Source organism: Lynx rufus, unplaced genomic scaffold, assembly GCF_022079265.1.
Source record: "Lynx rufus isolate CCGP_SWC_20201006 ecotype Redwood Valley unplaced genomic scaffold, mLynRuf1.p SCAF_8, whole genome shotgun sequence".
NCBI classification, from domain to species: domain Eukaryota; kingdom Metazoa; phylum Chordata; class Mammalia; order Carnivora; family Felidae; genus Lynx; species Lynx rufus.
In genome coordinates, this window is record NW_025814896.1 from 114,963,687 (window position 1) to 114,977,145 (window position 13,459).

General features: G+C 38.1%; 1 protein-coding gene across 4 annotated transcripts in view; it reads left to right on the top strand.

Moving 5' to 3' along the window:
* MEMO1 (mediator of cell motility 1) overlaps nt 1-13,459 on the top strand; it is a 126,647-nt gene that overhangs the window by 55,299 nt on the left and 57,889 nt on the right. For 3 of the 4 annotated variants that reach the window (XM_047067493.1, XM_047067492.1, XM_047067490.1), the window contains one exon: nt 5,946-6,027. In XM_047067493.1, coding sequence (XP_046923449.1) covers nt 5,946-6,027 — 82 coding nt within the window. Of the gene's footprint in view, nt 1-5,943; nt 6,028-13,459 lie in introns of those variants that run through there. The other variant, XM_047067491.1, reaches the window with a different exon arrangement.

Below are 13,459 nucleotides of genomic sequence, written 5' to 3' on the forward strand. Positions count from 1 at the left end.
CCATTTTTTTTTGAAATTTTATTGGCCTATGAAACTCAGAGATCCAGCAGCCACTGTTATAAAAAGTCTAGCATAAATTCTTATTATTTGTAGATTTTTGATCACAGATTAGTTTTTTACTTTGAAGAGGTTTCACAGAATGATTGTTAACAAAATCTGACAGCATACTTGTGTTTGGGTTTGTGTTTTTTGCTTCTGCTTTGTCTCGTGTTACTTTGCCTTAACCAATCCTGTGGAATTAAGTTTACTGTGTCAATGGGCAGGTACCACTTAAAAATTAATGGTAAAAAAATTGTGGCAGTTGGTCATTCTTGATATATATGAGATACTTTGAGCAACTCTAGAAGTCTCTTCTTTTAACCAAAAATGTCTCCTTTACTAGATTGTCCTGGTGTCTGAAGTTTTTGTCTTTGAGCCATTCTTTGGATTTAAGACACCGACAGAGGCTCCATGGAGGCAGGCATCGCATCTGTCCTTTTAGTGCTGTAACTGCATCATCCATTTCACTTCTTGGCACATAAATAGGTGTTCCGTAAATATTTATTCAATTAATAAATGACGGCAAAGTTATTTGTGACGTTAGAACATTATTGGTCATAACGAACCCTCTGATGTGTTAATTTATTCAGTAGAAAAAGAGAAGAGCTTACAGAACACATGAGTTTTGTTCAGAGTGAGGAGACCACTGAAAGTTTTCATTTGCAAAGAAAAATATCTTATTCTTCAGCAGGCCAAACAGAAAAGTGTAGAAAACCAATTTGGCTTACTCAATTACATATCTTAGAATTGTGTCAGTTGCATAGGAAGAGCAGAATTGGTTGTGTGTGTGTGTGTGTGTGTGTGTGTGTGTGTGTGTGTGTGTAGTATCTCTTTAGTTTTGTCACCATGAGAATAAACTTGCTTGTGAACTTGTTTAACTCAAGAAGGATAAAAACAGAAGTGTTAATAAGTTACATTGTAGTAAATACAGCCCATTATTTATTGTCTGTTTCCTAAGGAAATACCTGAGCATTGATACTTTGGGAACCTACTTTTAGTATCTTATCCTAAGAAGTAAATACCCATTTATCCCTTTCAGGGCAAGATCACACAGCCATTAAATAGTTTTACTAGGATTTAATAGTACTTTTGATTTTCCTACTCATCCAGATCCAGTGGTATTTGAAAAATAAAGCAATAGTTCATCATCATCTTGTATTAAGTAAGGATACCTTATGGCCAAGTATCAGTTAGCCTCTCTGGAAGAATTCATTTTTTTACTTGACACTTTGTAGATCAACAATTAAGCAACCATATGTAATAAATAGATATGCTCAGTTATCTTATTCAAAGATAGTTAAGAAACTTGGGAGTTTAGCTTTTACCTTAGGATCCTTCTGAGGAAATTGGTCTTTTAATAAAAAGACTGCTAAGAGAGCTTGATTTAGAGCTTAAAATCACTGAAGTTGATGGCAGTAGAGTGCCTAAATTGGGAGATAATATGTTCTTTGCTTTTATCCATTATTCATTTTCTGTTTTATAAACTTTCTATAATGTGGAAATATTTAGAGCAATATTTTTTAAGTTAGTATGAAATTTGTTAGGCAGCTAAAAATTTACTTTGAAAATCTGAACTATTTTTCCTTCAGTTAATGAGATTATGTAATATAATTTTTGGGGGGTAATTGTCCTTAAATTTAAGTTTTTAGGGGTGCCTGGGAGGCTCAGTCGGTTAAGCATGTGTCTTTGGCTCGGGTCATGATCTCATGGTTTGTGAGTTCAAGTCCTGCTTTGGGCTCTGCACTGACAGTGCAGAGCCTGCTTGGGATTCTCTTTCTCTCCCCCTGTCTCTGTCTCTTCCCCACTTGCTCTCACTCTCTCAAAATAAATAAATAAACTTTAAAAAAGTTAAAATTTTAAAACAAACCACAATATTTGCTGAAATCAGAACTTTTTTGTACTTTGGTATTTTACTAATGGGGCTGTTCATTATAAACTTTTTTATGTGTGTAGTCCTTAATATATATACAGAGGGATATCCAAATCAGTAGATGTTTAATCTGAGTGGATATCAGGGAAATACAAATAAGATTTAATAAAGGGATACTATTACATACCCATAATTTGCCAAAAAGTTAAAAGATTTGACAGTATCCTATATTTGTAAGGATGAAGAGAAATGCAAATTGTTGAGCCTTGCTGATGTTGGAGAAATATAATTTAAGCCAAAGCCTCTATTTCAGAAAAACCTCTCTTCAAAGGTAGAAGAGAAAGAAATTTTTTTTTTCTTGAGTAAGCATTGAGCCAGAATGTGAAGCACATTACGGGCAATCTGCTAAAAGATTGCAAAGATATAAGGAGAGCTCACGCTTTTCTATAGCCAAGCAGATACAACTCATTACATACATGTTGTCAAGATAAATTGTAAGTAGTGCTCGTGTAAGAGAACTTGATAGCAGCATTTCTCACATGTGGCTTATCCTAAATCTCTTGGTGATTGGGGTGACCATATGTATTTGTTAATTGGCTAAAAATAAACTTGAATCTTTTGCAACTTGGAGGTAGGTGGCTGGCTACTTAGTGCTCATGTCTTCCAACAGAAACTGGCGGAAAGAGAGTGCTCTCTCCTTTGGTGCAAATAACATTTCAAAGAAGTGGTTATTAGGTCCTTCAGATAGTCCTGGGGTGCTGGTTAGAATCTTGCTTATTTATTTATTTGTTTGTTTTTTCATTTACATAGTTATTTACTTATTTAATTTTTTAAAAAGTAAGTTCTACATCCAACATGGGGCTTGAACTCATGACCCTGAGATCAAAAGTCTCATGATCTACTGACTGAGCCCCAGCTGGGGTGGGTGGAGGGGATAGAAGCTTATTTAGCTTTTAAAATGATTTACATATACGTATATTTCAAAGGGATAAAGAAAGAATTTACAATTACAAGCTTTCTAGAGAAAGTGCTCTAAAAAAATGTGTGGGGTATCTCTTCCCTGTTTGATTTTATGTAGTTAATTTATTTTTAAAGCTTATTTATTTGTTTTGAGAGAGAGCATGCAAATGTGGGGAAGGGGCAGAGAGAGGGAAGAGAGAGAATTCCAAGCAGGGTCCACACTAACAGTGTGGAGCCTGATGTGGGGTTCTAACTTATACACTGTGATATCATAACCTGAACAGAAAGCAAGAGTTGGATGCTTAACCAGATGACCCATATTGTATTATATTGTATTATATTATATTATATTATATTATATTATATTATATTATATTATAAGCAGGCTCCACACCTAACGTGGGGCTCCAACTCACGACCCCGAGATCAAAAGTCACATGTTCCACTGACTGAGCCAGCCAGGTGTCCCTCTCTTCCCTTAGTTTTAACAGGGAGAGGTAAAGCTCTCATTTTTTATGCCCTTACACTGATGGGTAAATTGATCTGGCCACTTTAGTGGGCAATTTAGTTTGCAGTGTTCTGGTAGAGTTGAAGATGTGCCTACTCTATGATCCAGTACTTTTGTTTCTAGTTAAATCCCAGAGAAACTCTTAATACATGTTTATAAGAGACTTGTAACATTGAGTATTAACAGTGAAGCTGTGGAAACAACCAAATGTCTGTGAAGAGAATGAATAGGTAAATTTTGGTATGTTCACACAATACTAACAGTATTGAGAGTGAGTGAATTAGAGCTACAAACTCAACATGAATAACTTACAATGTTGAGTGACTAACTCAAATTATAAAAGAATATGCACAATATATTTATTTAATATTTTAAAACATGTAGAACAATAGCTGTGCAGAGAAATGCATAGTTTTATAGGTATATATATTAGTTAAACTGTAATGCAATGAAAAACACCAAAATCAGGAAGTGGTTACCTCTAAGGAGGGAAATATATAATAGGCTCAGCAATTTTTTCTACTGTGTCTGTAATATTTTATTTTTTAATAAAGGAAGATCTTAAGCAAATAAGAATGTTATATTTGGACAGTGGTTACATGGTTGTTTGTTTTATTATTATCTAGATTCTCTTGTAATGTTTAAATATGTTATGATCAAAAGCTTAAAAAAAAGAGAAAAAGGGGGCCAGAGAAATGAGTGGTAGTTGGGGGGAAATCAGTCCGCTTATTTTATATATTTGCATGTTAATGGTAATGATCTAGTAAAAAGGGACCAAGTTAGTGTAGGAAGACTGGGATAGTTACAAAAGAGCAGCGTCCTTGAGAAGAAAAACAATGGTACCCAGTGCAGAAGTAATTTGTTGGCTTTTGATAGGAGTAAGGACCATTTGTTGACACAGGAGAGAAAGCAGAATAAGTGGTCGAAAGGGGAAGGAGTTCTTTTCTGAATTTAGGTGACTAATGTCCAAGTTTGCCTGAGACTAAGAGGTTTCCCAAGATGCAGAACTTGCATTGCTAAAACTGGGAAAGTCCTGGGTAAACCAGGATGGTTGGCCATCTTCTGATTTTCTTTGACAAATTGAAAAGCATGATCATCTGGGAGTGAGAGGGGGATGAGAGTTCAAGATAAAATGGAAAGCTCTATGAAGTGATTGTCTTAAGGCTGAGAGAGCAAATTCTCTAAGTTAATGTAATATGTTTTCTGAGCTTTCCTAAGGGTCTGCCGAAGCTTATGGGCATAATTTCAAAGTTGTATTTCTTTGTTATCTCATTCAGCTATATAGGTGAAGGTACTGTGTCAAGTGGAAAGATGGTTTTAACTATGACTTTACTGTGATGGAGGAAGAGAGGTACAAGACTGAGGGCAAAGGCAAGGAAATGATTGTAGTGATGGATCATCAAGTCTCAGGCTGGGTTAAGAGGTGAAGAAGAAAGGAGAGGAAGGATAGTGGGAAAAGTAACTCCATATCTGTTGGGAACGAACAGATTTCTAGAAGTGAACTGGAAAGATAGGATGTGAGGAGAGTGGGATGTTTGAAATTGAGATTTTTTAATAAAAACATTTTTTTTTAATTTTTGAGAGAGAGACATACACAGAGTATGAGCGGGGGAGGGGCAGACGGGGGGGGGGAGAGAGAGAGAGAGAGAGAGAGAGAGGGAGGAAGGGAGACACAGAAGCTGAAGCAGGCTCCAGGCTCTGAGTTGTCAGCACAGAGCCGCATGCGGGGCTCGAACTCATGAACCACGAGATCATGACCTGAGCCAAAGTTGGACGCTTAACCAACTGAACCACCCAGGCACCCTGAAATTGAGATTTTTAAAAAACGTATTTTATTTTGTTTTTTACTTAAAATTTTTTTTAAATGCTTATTTTTGAGAGAGAGAGAGAGGGAGAGAGCGAGCATGAGTACAGATGGGGGAGGGGCAGAGAGACAGGGGGAGAGAGAGAGTCCCATGCAGGCTTCTCACTGACAGTGCAGAGCCTGCCATGGGGCTTGAACTTACAAACCATGAGATCATGACCTGAGCTGAAATCAAGAGTTGGATGCTCAATCAACTGAGTCACCCAGGCAACTGAAATTGAGATTTTTGACATGGCATAGTCATTGGTTATTAATGTGGTCAGCGGAGTAGGGGCTGGAATGGATAGGAGGGAAAGGTATTAGGTGTGGAAGTGATCACTCCATGGATGTGATTTTAGTGACTTAAGCAAGTTTTGGCACTCTGAAAACAATCACTTGGGTATTTTCTTTTCATTTGCCAACAGTCTTTTGTTTCTTGTTTTGTTTGAACAGTGCCTCAAATTGTAGATTGAATAGTTCTGGAATGAAGACGGATATAAATAAGTAAATGGATAAAAGCAAATATTGTTTAATCAGTACATGATCTTATCTATGGCTTGCTTAGTAGTTGGTTAACTTTCAAACATTATCATCCAAGCTAATGATCCCACTGCCCATTAAGCTATTTTAGTCCTAAATAGGTTCAGTGAGGGCTTTGTGTCACATATAGTTATATATAGTACATTTCTCTGCTGACTCCAGTTTCCCTCTTTCTCTTTTTATAGGACCGCAGCTGAACGCACAGCTAGAAGGTTGGCTCTCACAAGTACAGTCTACAAAAAGACCTGCTAGAGCCATTATTGCACCGTAAGTTTTAAGGTTCTTTACCTTAAAGACATCTTTACATGTTTCATATGTTAATTATTAATATAGAATGAGTAACTACAAATTGAACTAAATTTTTAAAAAATTAAAAACTAAATGCTATGTTGAGCTGAAGAAATTATATTTAGTCATTTTCATGATTCCTTTGGCTTCCACTTTAACTCAAGGATAAAGGAATTAGCTATTTTCTCAGGTGCAGTAATTTTAGAGTTTATTTTTGGTAATAAAACTGACTTAAAGCTGAGGGTTATTTGCAGTACATAAACTTGGTGATTTCAGATTGATGTAAATGAGTAATCTCGGTTTTAAATATTAAAAAGATCTACTTTCATTCAGCCAACTTTTTCCTTATATTAAAAAAGGTGCGTTAAACAGAATATCATGCAGTATGGAGTAGCAAACAAACCTGCGGGAGGGTTTTTTTTTTTTTTATTGAAGAAAATCTGTGACTATTTTGTCTTTGAGTCTCAGAAGGCTTTTTAGAACTACAAGCTAACAAATAAACAGTTAACAGAGTATCTGTATGTGATAGGAATTCAGTTCATTTTGATTTGGTTTCCAGTGTAACTTTCAAAACACATTTTTTTAAGCACATGTTAACTGTTTCCTGAGAAGAGTGAAGGTTAGTGTTTGTCCCATTTCTTTCACAGCAGTGTCTTTTCTATAACTTCTGTTGCATTAGGTTTGGTGCCCCGATAAATAAAAAATAGTGAAAATAATAATATAGCATCTACTTATTAAACAATATGAGAAATCAGTAAATACACATAAAGAGTCTACATTAATGTCTGGCACATGTAATAAGTACTCCATAAATACTAGGTATTTAATGTGCCAAACATTTCGTTAAATGCTCCATTTGTATGATCTAACTTGATCTCATTTAATAGATATAGGAGGCTGACTGTACCACTTACAAGGAATGTGACATACAAGTTACTAAATCTCTTGTGCCTTTGTCTCATTGGTAAAATTGAAATATTAATAGTACCTCCATAGGGTTTTTGATGATTAAATCAGTTAATCTTTATAAACTTTTAGCATAACTTAAACTAATAACTTAAACAAATATGTACCTGGCTAAATGCCAGGTGTTCTTAGTGCTGTTTTTTGTTTCGTTAAGATTTTTGGAGGGGTTTTATCTTAATCTTTTGTTTGGGGCATATTCCTCTGTTTCCTTGGTTTGCTTGACTCTCTGTGTTTGTTTCTATGTATGAGGTGCAGTACGCCTCTCTCCCAGTCTTGAAAGAGTGGCCTTGTGTAAGAGATGAACCTTATCTTTCAACCTTACCCTAGCTCTTGGCTGTCTCTGAAACTTTTGTGAATGTCCAAGCAGCCTGATTTATTCTTGATAAGTCCCAGTTGTTGAGAGTGTGCCACGACTTGTCAGTGTTCTGAAAGATCTCACTCAGCCCTTAGTTTCAGTCTGATTAGAAGCCAGACCCTCAGGCAGCAGCTTTTAAAGTATGCATACATAGTCCTGGAGACTGTAAACCCTGTTGGCCTCCAGACCAGGTGACCTAAAGGTGTTCCCTGGGTGACAGTGGCAAAAATCAGGGCTTCAGATGAGTGTACACGCTCCTTTCTGGGAGGTACTGGGGAACTGTAGTGAGGCTTAAGGAGAGTGTGAAGATGGTGTCCGCTGGCGTACTTTCCTTGAAAGCACCTCCGTAGCCTCTGGTTGTGTGGCCAACGTGAATGCTACCCCTCAGGCTGAAGCTCTGGGACAAGTAAATAGGCTTGTTTCACAGAAAGACTAGGATATGTTTCAGACTGTTGTCTGCGTGGTGCCCTGGAGGTAGCCTGTCCAGAACTGTCTTTCCAATTGTTATAGCCCAATGGACCCAGAAACGCAAGCCGCCTTGGCCACAAGAAGCAGGTGATCGATCAAGGAGTGTCCCCTGTGTAGACTGCATGTGCCTGCCGGCTTTAGCAAGGCCACGGGAGAGTGCATGGCTGATGTGTACACATCAGCTTTTTACAGGGCCATAGGAAAGCACGATGCTGGGTCAACCCCTGCTGGTGCTATCAAGGCAGAGAGAGAGCACAAAAATGGCCTTGTGCCTCTGTTCTTGGAGAGAGTTCCAACAGACTCCTGCCCCTCTGGTAGACGCTTTAAGATTAGCCAGTGAATCTTCTTCACTACAGTCTAGGCACTTTGCAAACTGCTGTTTCTGTGCCAATTTCCAGAGCTACTGAGTCTGCATGTGAGCCCATAAGAGAAGTATCTCAGTTTCTACAGCCCTTCAGGGTCTCCTGGATATGAGCCCTGTTGTTTTTCAAAGCCTGATGTTTTTGGGATTTGTCTCACTGTTACACTTCCCAAGGATTGGGGTACCTAATGTGGGGCACAAACCCTTCAGTTCTCAGGGAGAAACTCTGGATTTGTGAGAGTCCTCCTGATTGTGGGTCCCCATGCTAGGGGTCGGGTTTTGATGAGACTGTCCTGTCTCTCCTCCCCATCTTAATGTGGCTCTTTTACCATTTGTTGTGAAGGAACTATTCAGTTAGTTTTCAGATCTTTTTCAGAGGGAATTGTTCCATATGTAGCTGTAGATTTGGTGTGTCCGTGGGAAGTGAGTTCAGGATCTTCCTGTGCTGCCATTTTTGACTACCCCCCTAGAGTTGCATTATGAATAAACTCACATTACTACTTTCATGGTGCTTACCTTTGAGTACTTGGGAAAAGCAGACAATAAATAATTACATGCATACATCAGAGATATTGTGGGTTTGGTTCCAGACCACTGCAATTAAACGAATATCACAATAAAATGAGACCAATGAATTTGTTTGTTTCCCGGTGCATATAAAAGTTATGTTTACACTGTATTCTTTTGAGTGTACAATAGCATTATGTCTAAGAAAACAGTGTACATACCTTAATTAGAAAACATTCTAGGGGCGCCTGGGTGGCTCAGTCAGTTAAGCATCCGACTCTTGATTTTGGCTCAGGTCATGATCTCATGGTTTGTGAGTTTGAGCCCCACATTGGGCTCTATGCTTGCAGTGCGGAGCCTGCTTGGGATTCTGCCTTTCTCTCTCTCTGCCCTCCCTCCGTGCCCCCCCCCACCTCTCTCTCAAAATAAATAAATAAACTTTAAAAAAAAAAAGAAAAAAATACTACTAAAAAATGTTTACCATTCAGTGAGTTATAATCACTGATCACAGATAACCATGTAATAACAATAAAAAAGCTTGGATTGCAAGAATTACCAAAATGTGACACAGAGTCATGAAGTGAGCAAATGTTGTTGCAAAAATGGTGCCGATCAGCTTGCTTGATGCAGGGTTGCCACAGACTTTATAGTTTGCTTAAAAAAAAAAGCAGTATTGGGGCGCCTGGGTGGCTTGGTCGGTTAAGCGTCCGACTTCGGCTCAGGTCATGATCTCACAGTCCGTGAGTTCGAGCCCCGCGTCAGGCTCTGTGCTGACAGCTCAGAGCCTGGAGCCGGTTTCAGATTCTGTGTCTCCCTCTCTCTCTGCTCCTCCCCTGTTCATGCTCTCTCTCTGTCTCAAAAATGAATAAACGTTAAAAAAAAAATTAAAAAAAAAAAAGCAGTATCTGTGAAGCTCAATACAGCAAAGCACAATAAAATGCCTGTATATTCTGTATCAGATGCTAATGGGTGCTAAGAATAATAAAGCTGATCAGAGGATCAAGAGTGTGACAATATGAGTATGGGGGTGCTAGTTTATATAGAATAGTAAGAAAAGGGCTCCCCAATAAGGTAACTAACACTTGAGCCTAAATAATGCGAGAGAGAAGTTATGCAGATATCCAGGGAAAGGGTTTTCCGGTTGAGGAACAGTGAGTACAAAGGCTCTGGAGCAGGATATGCTTAGTATATTTTGAGGAAAAGCATGGAGGAAGGTGTAGTTGGAGTGGCATGTACAAGGGGAACAGTGGTGGATGAGACAGGCACCAGGGGCTACATTGTAAGGAGGCTTTGTAGGCTGTTATGAAAACTTTATGTTTTATTCTAAGTGATACGGCAAGTCGTGAAAAATTTTGAGAAATGACATGACCTGACTTAGATTTGAAAAGGATTACTCTTGCTATTGTATGGATGTTTAGTTTTGTGGAAACAGGGAGTCCAGTTTCGGAGGCTTATTATAATAGCACAAGAAAGAGATGACATAGTGGCTTTGACAGGGGGCTAGTGGTGGATGTGGCAAGAAGCAGTGTCTTCCAGATATATTTTGAAGGTAGGACCAGCAGAGTAGAAGAAGAGTCAAGGATGACTCTTAAGTTTTGGCCTGTGAAACTGCAAACATAGAATTGATTTTATACTGTAAGGGACAAACAGAGGTAGAGGTGGGAAGTAGATTTTAAAGTGTTTTGTAGATGGCACGAAAACAGACACATAGATCAATGGAATAGAATAGAAACCCCAGAACTAGACCCACAAAAGTGTGACCAACTAATCTTTGACAAAGCAGGAAAGAATATCCAATGGAAAAAAGACAGTCTCTTTAACAAATGGTGCTGGGAGAACTGGACAGCAACATGCAGAAGAATGAAACTAGACCACTTTCTTACACCATTCACAAAAATAAACTCAAAATGGATAAAGGACCTGAATGTGAGACAGGAAACCATCAAAACCCTAGAGGAGAAAGCAGGAAAAAACCTCTCTGACTTCAGCCACAGCAATTTCTTACTTGACACATCCCCAAAGGCAAGGGAATTAAAAGCAAAAATGAACTATTGGGACCTCATGAAGATAAAAAGCTTCTGCGCTGGAAAGGAAACAATCAACAAAACTAAAAGGCAACCAATGGAATGGGAAAAGATATTTGCAAAGGACATATCAGACAAAGGGCTAGTATCCAAAATCTATAAAGAGCTCACCAAACTCCACACCCAAAAACCAAATAATCCAGTGAAGAAATGGGCAGAAAACATGAATAGACACTTCTCTAAAGAAGACATCCGGATGGCCAACAGGCACATGAAAAGATGCTCAACATTGCTCCTCATCAGGGAAATACAAATCAAAACCACACTCAGATATCACCTCACGCCAGTCAGAGTGGCTAACATGAACAAATCAGGAGACTATAGATGCTGGAGAGGATGTGAAGAAACAGGAACTCTCTTGCACTGTTGGTGGGCATGCAAACTGGTACAGCCACTCTGGAAAACAGTGTGGAGGTTCCACAAAAAATTAAAAATAGACCTACCCTATGACCCAGCAATAGCACTGCTAGGAATTTACCCAAGGGATACAGGAGTACTGATGCATAGGGGCACTTGTACCCCAATGTTTATAGCAGCACTCTCAACAATAGCCAAATTGTAGAAAAAGCCTAAATGTCCCATCAACTGATGAATGGATAAAGAAATTGTGGTTTACATACACAATGGAATACTACGTGGCAATGAGAAAGAATGAAATATGGCCCTTTGTAGCAATGTGGATGGAACTGGAGAGTGTTATGCTAAGTGAAATAAGCCATTCAGAGAAAGACAGATACCATACGTATGTTTTCACTCTTATGTGGATCCTGAGAAACTTAACAGAAGTCCATGGGGGAGGGGAAGGAAAAAAAAAAGAGGTTAGAGGGGAGCCAAAGCATAAGAGACTCTTAAAAACTGAGAACAAACTGAGGGTTGATGGGAGGTGGGAGGGAGGGTAGGGTAGGTGATGGTCATTGAAGAGGGCATCTTTTGGGATGAGCACTGGGTGTTGTATGGAAACCAATTTGACAATAAATTTCATATATTAAAAAAATAAATAAAGTGTTTTGTAGAATCTAGGATTGTATTTTGACCATGTTAATGTTTTGAGACGCCTGTTAGGTGTCTGTAAGTGGGGATCTCCAATGGGCAGCTAAATATATGAATCTGGAGTACAGAGAAGAAGGGCCAAGGCTGTGTTGATATATATATCACACTTAAAGTCTAAACAGCCTGTGGTTGTGTAGCAAGTAAAATACAGAGAAGAGGTTCAAAGACTTAAGCCCTTAGACAAACTAATTTCATTTAGAGATCTGGATGAAGGTGAGCATTTGCAAAGGAGATACTGAAGGAAGACCAGTGGGGAAGGAGGAAAACCAGGGGCGAGTGGTGTCTGTAGCAGGCAAAAAAGGATGAAAAATGTGTCTGGGAGGAGAAAATGATCAGCAGTGTCAAATTCTGTGCCAATAGGTCAAATAAGATGAGGGCTAAGAATTGATAATTGGATTTGGCAATATGGAGATCACTGGTGGCCTTGATACATACGATTTCTGTGGAAGTGGTAGGGATGAAAGCACGATCGCACTGGGTTCAAGAAAGAATTGGAGAGGGAAATGAGTGAGGATGGTTTTTTTTGCTTTGTTTTTAACAGGCTTTTCTATAAATCAAGGAAATGAGGGAATGGGAGTATGTTGTCAGGTGAGAATTTTTATTTAAGATGGGAGATATTAAAGTGTTTATGATATAGATGAAATGATCCAGTAGAGAAAGAAAAATTGATGCAGGGATGAGGGGGGGAAGTTTGCATAATTCTCGATTGGGTAAGAATGGATTAATAATCATGTCTTTATAGTACCTCAAGACATAGGTTCTATTGTCATTCTAATTACTTTGCTGGTATTTAAGTATTTTATGCTACCTTCCTAGTTAAAACTTGTTCTAAATGTGGGAGCTGTGCTAAATGAACATACAATTAAGTTGAGGCTAGTTATTCATGAAAGTGTAGCTAGACTTGTTTCCTTTTTATTATTAGCTTTAAGTTGAAATTGGCAATAGACTGGGAAATGAAATTTTTGAGTCTAAGTTACAAATACATTGATTTGGAAAAGATTCCCAGGTTACCTTAGGTTTTAAAATGGATATTTGAAAATAGTTTTGGCTTTGGTGTGAATGTTTCTGTTATATAGTGACTTTGTAGTTATTTTTATGCATATATAATGTAATTTCCATTTTGTTAATATGAAAACTTTAAATATATTCAAGTTTATCTTATTATATGGCTTCCAGAAGTAATGCTTTTCCTTTCCAGAAGTGTCTTTTTTTAAGTTTATTTGTTCATTTTTGAGAGAGAGAGAGAGATAAAGAGTGCAAGTGGGAGAGGGGCAAAGAGCAGGAGAGAGAGAATCCCAAGCAGACTCCTCATGGCCAGTGCAGAGCCCAGTGAGAGACTCGATCTCATGAACCGTGAGATCATGACCTGAGCTGAAATCAAGAGTTGGATGCTTAACTAACTGCATCACCCAGACACCCAAAGTAGTTTTTTTTTTTTTTGAGGTAGAAAAGCAGCAACAAATATTTTGTTGTTTATGTAGAGACACAAAATCATCTTTGTTAAGAACATGCTTATCTAGTAATTAGAAAACTTAAAATTTTTAGATCTCTACTTTTAAGTCTATTAAAAAAAATTCTTTTTTTTTTTTCTTAAGGTTTATTTTTAAGTATTCTCTACAC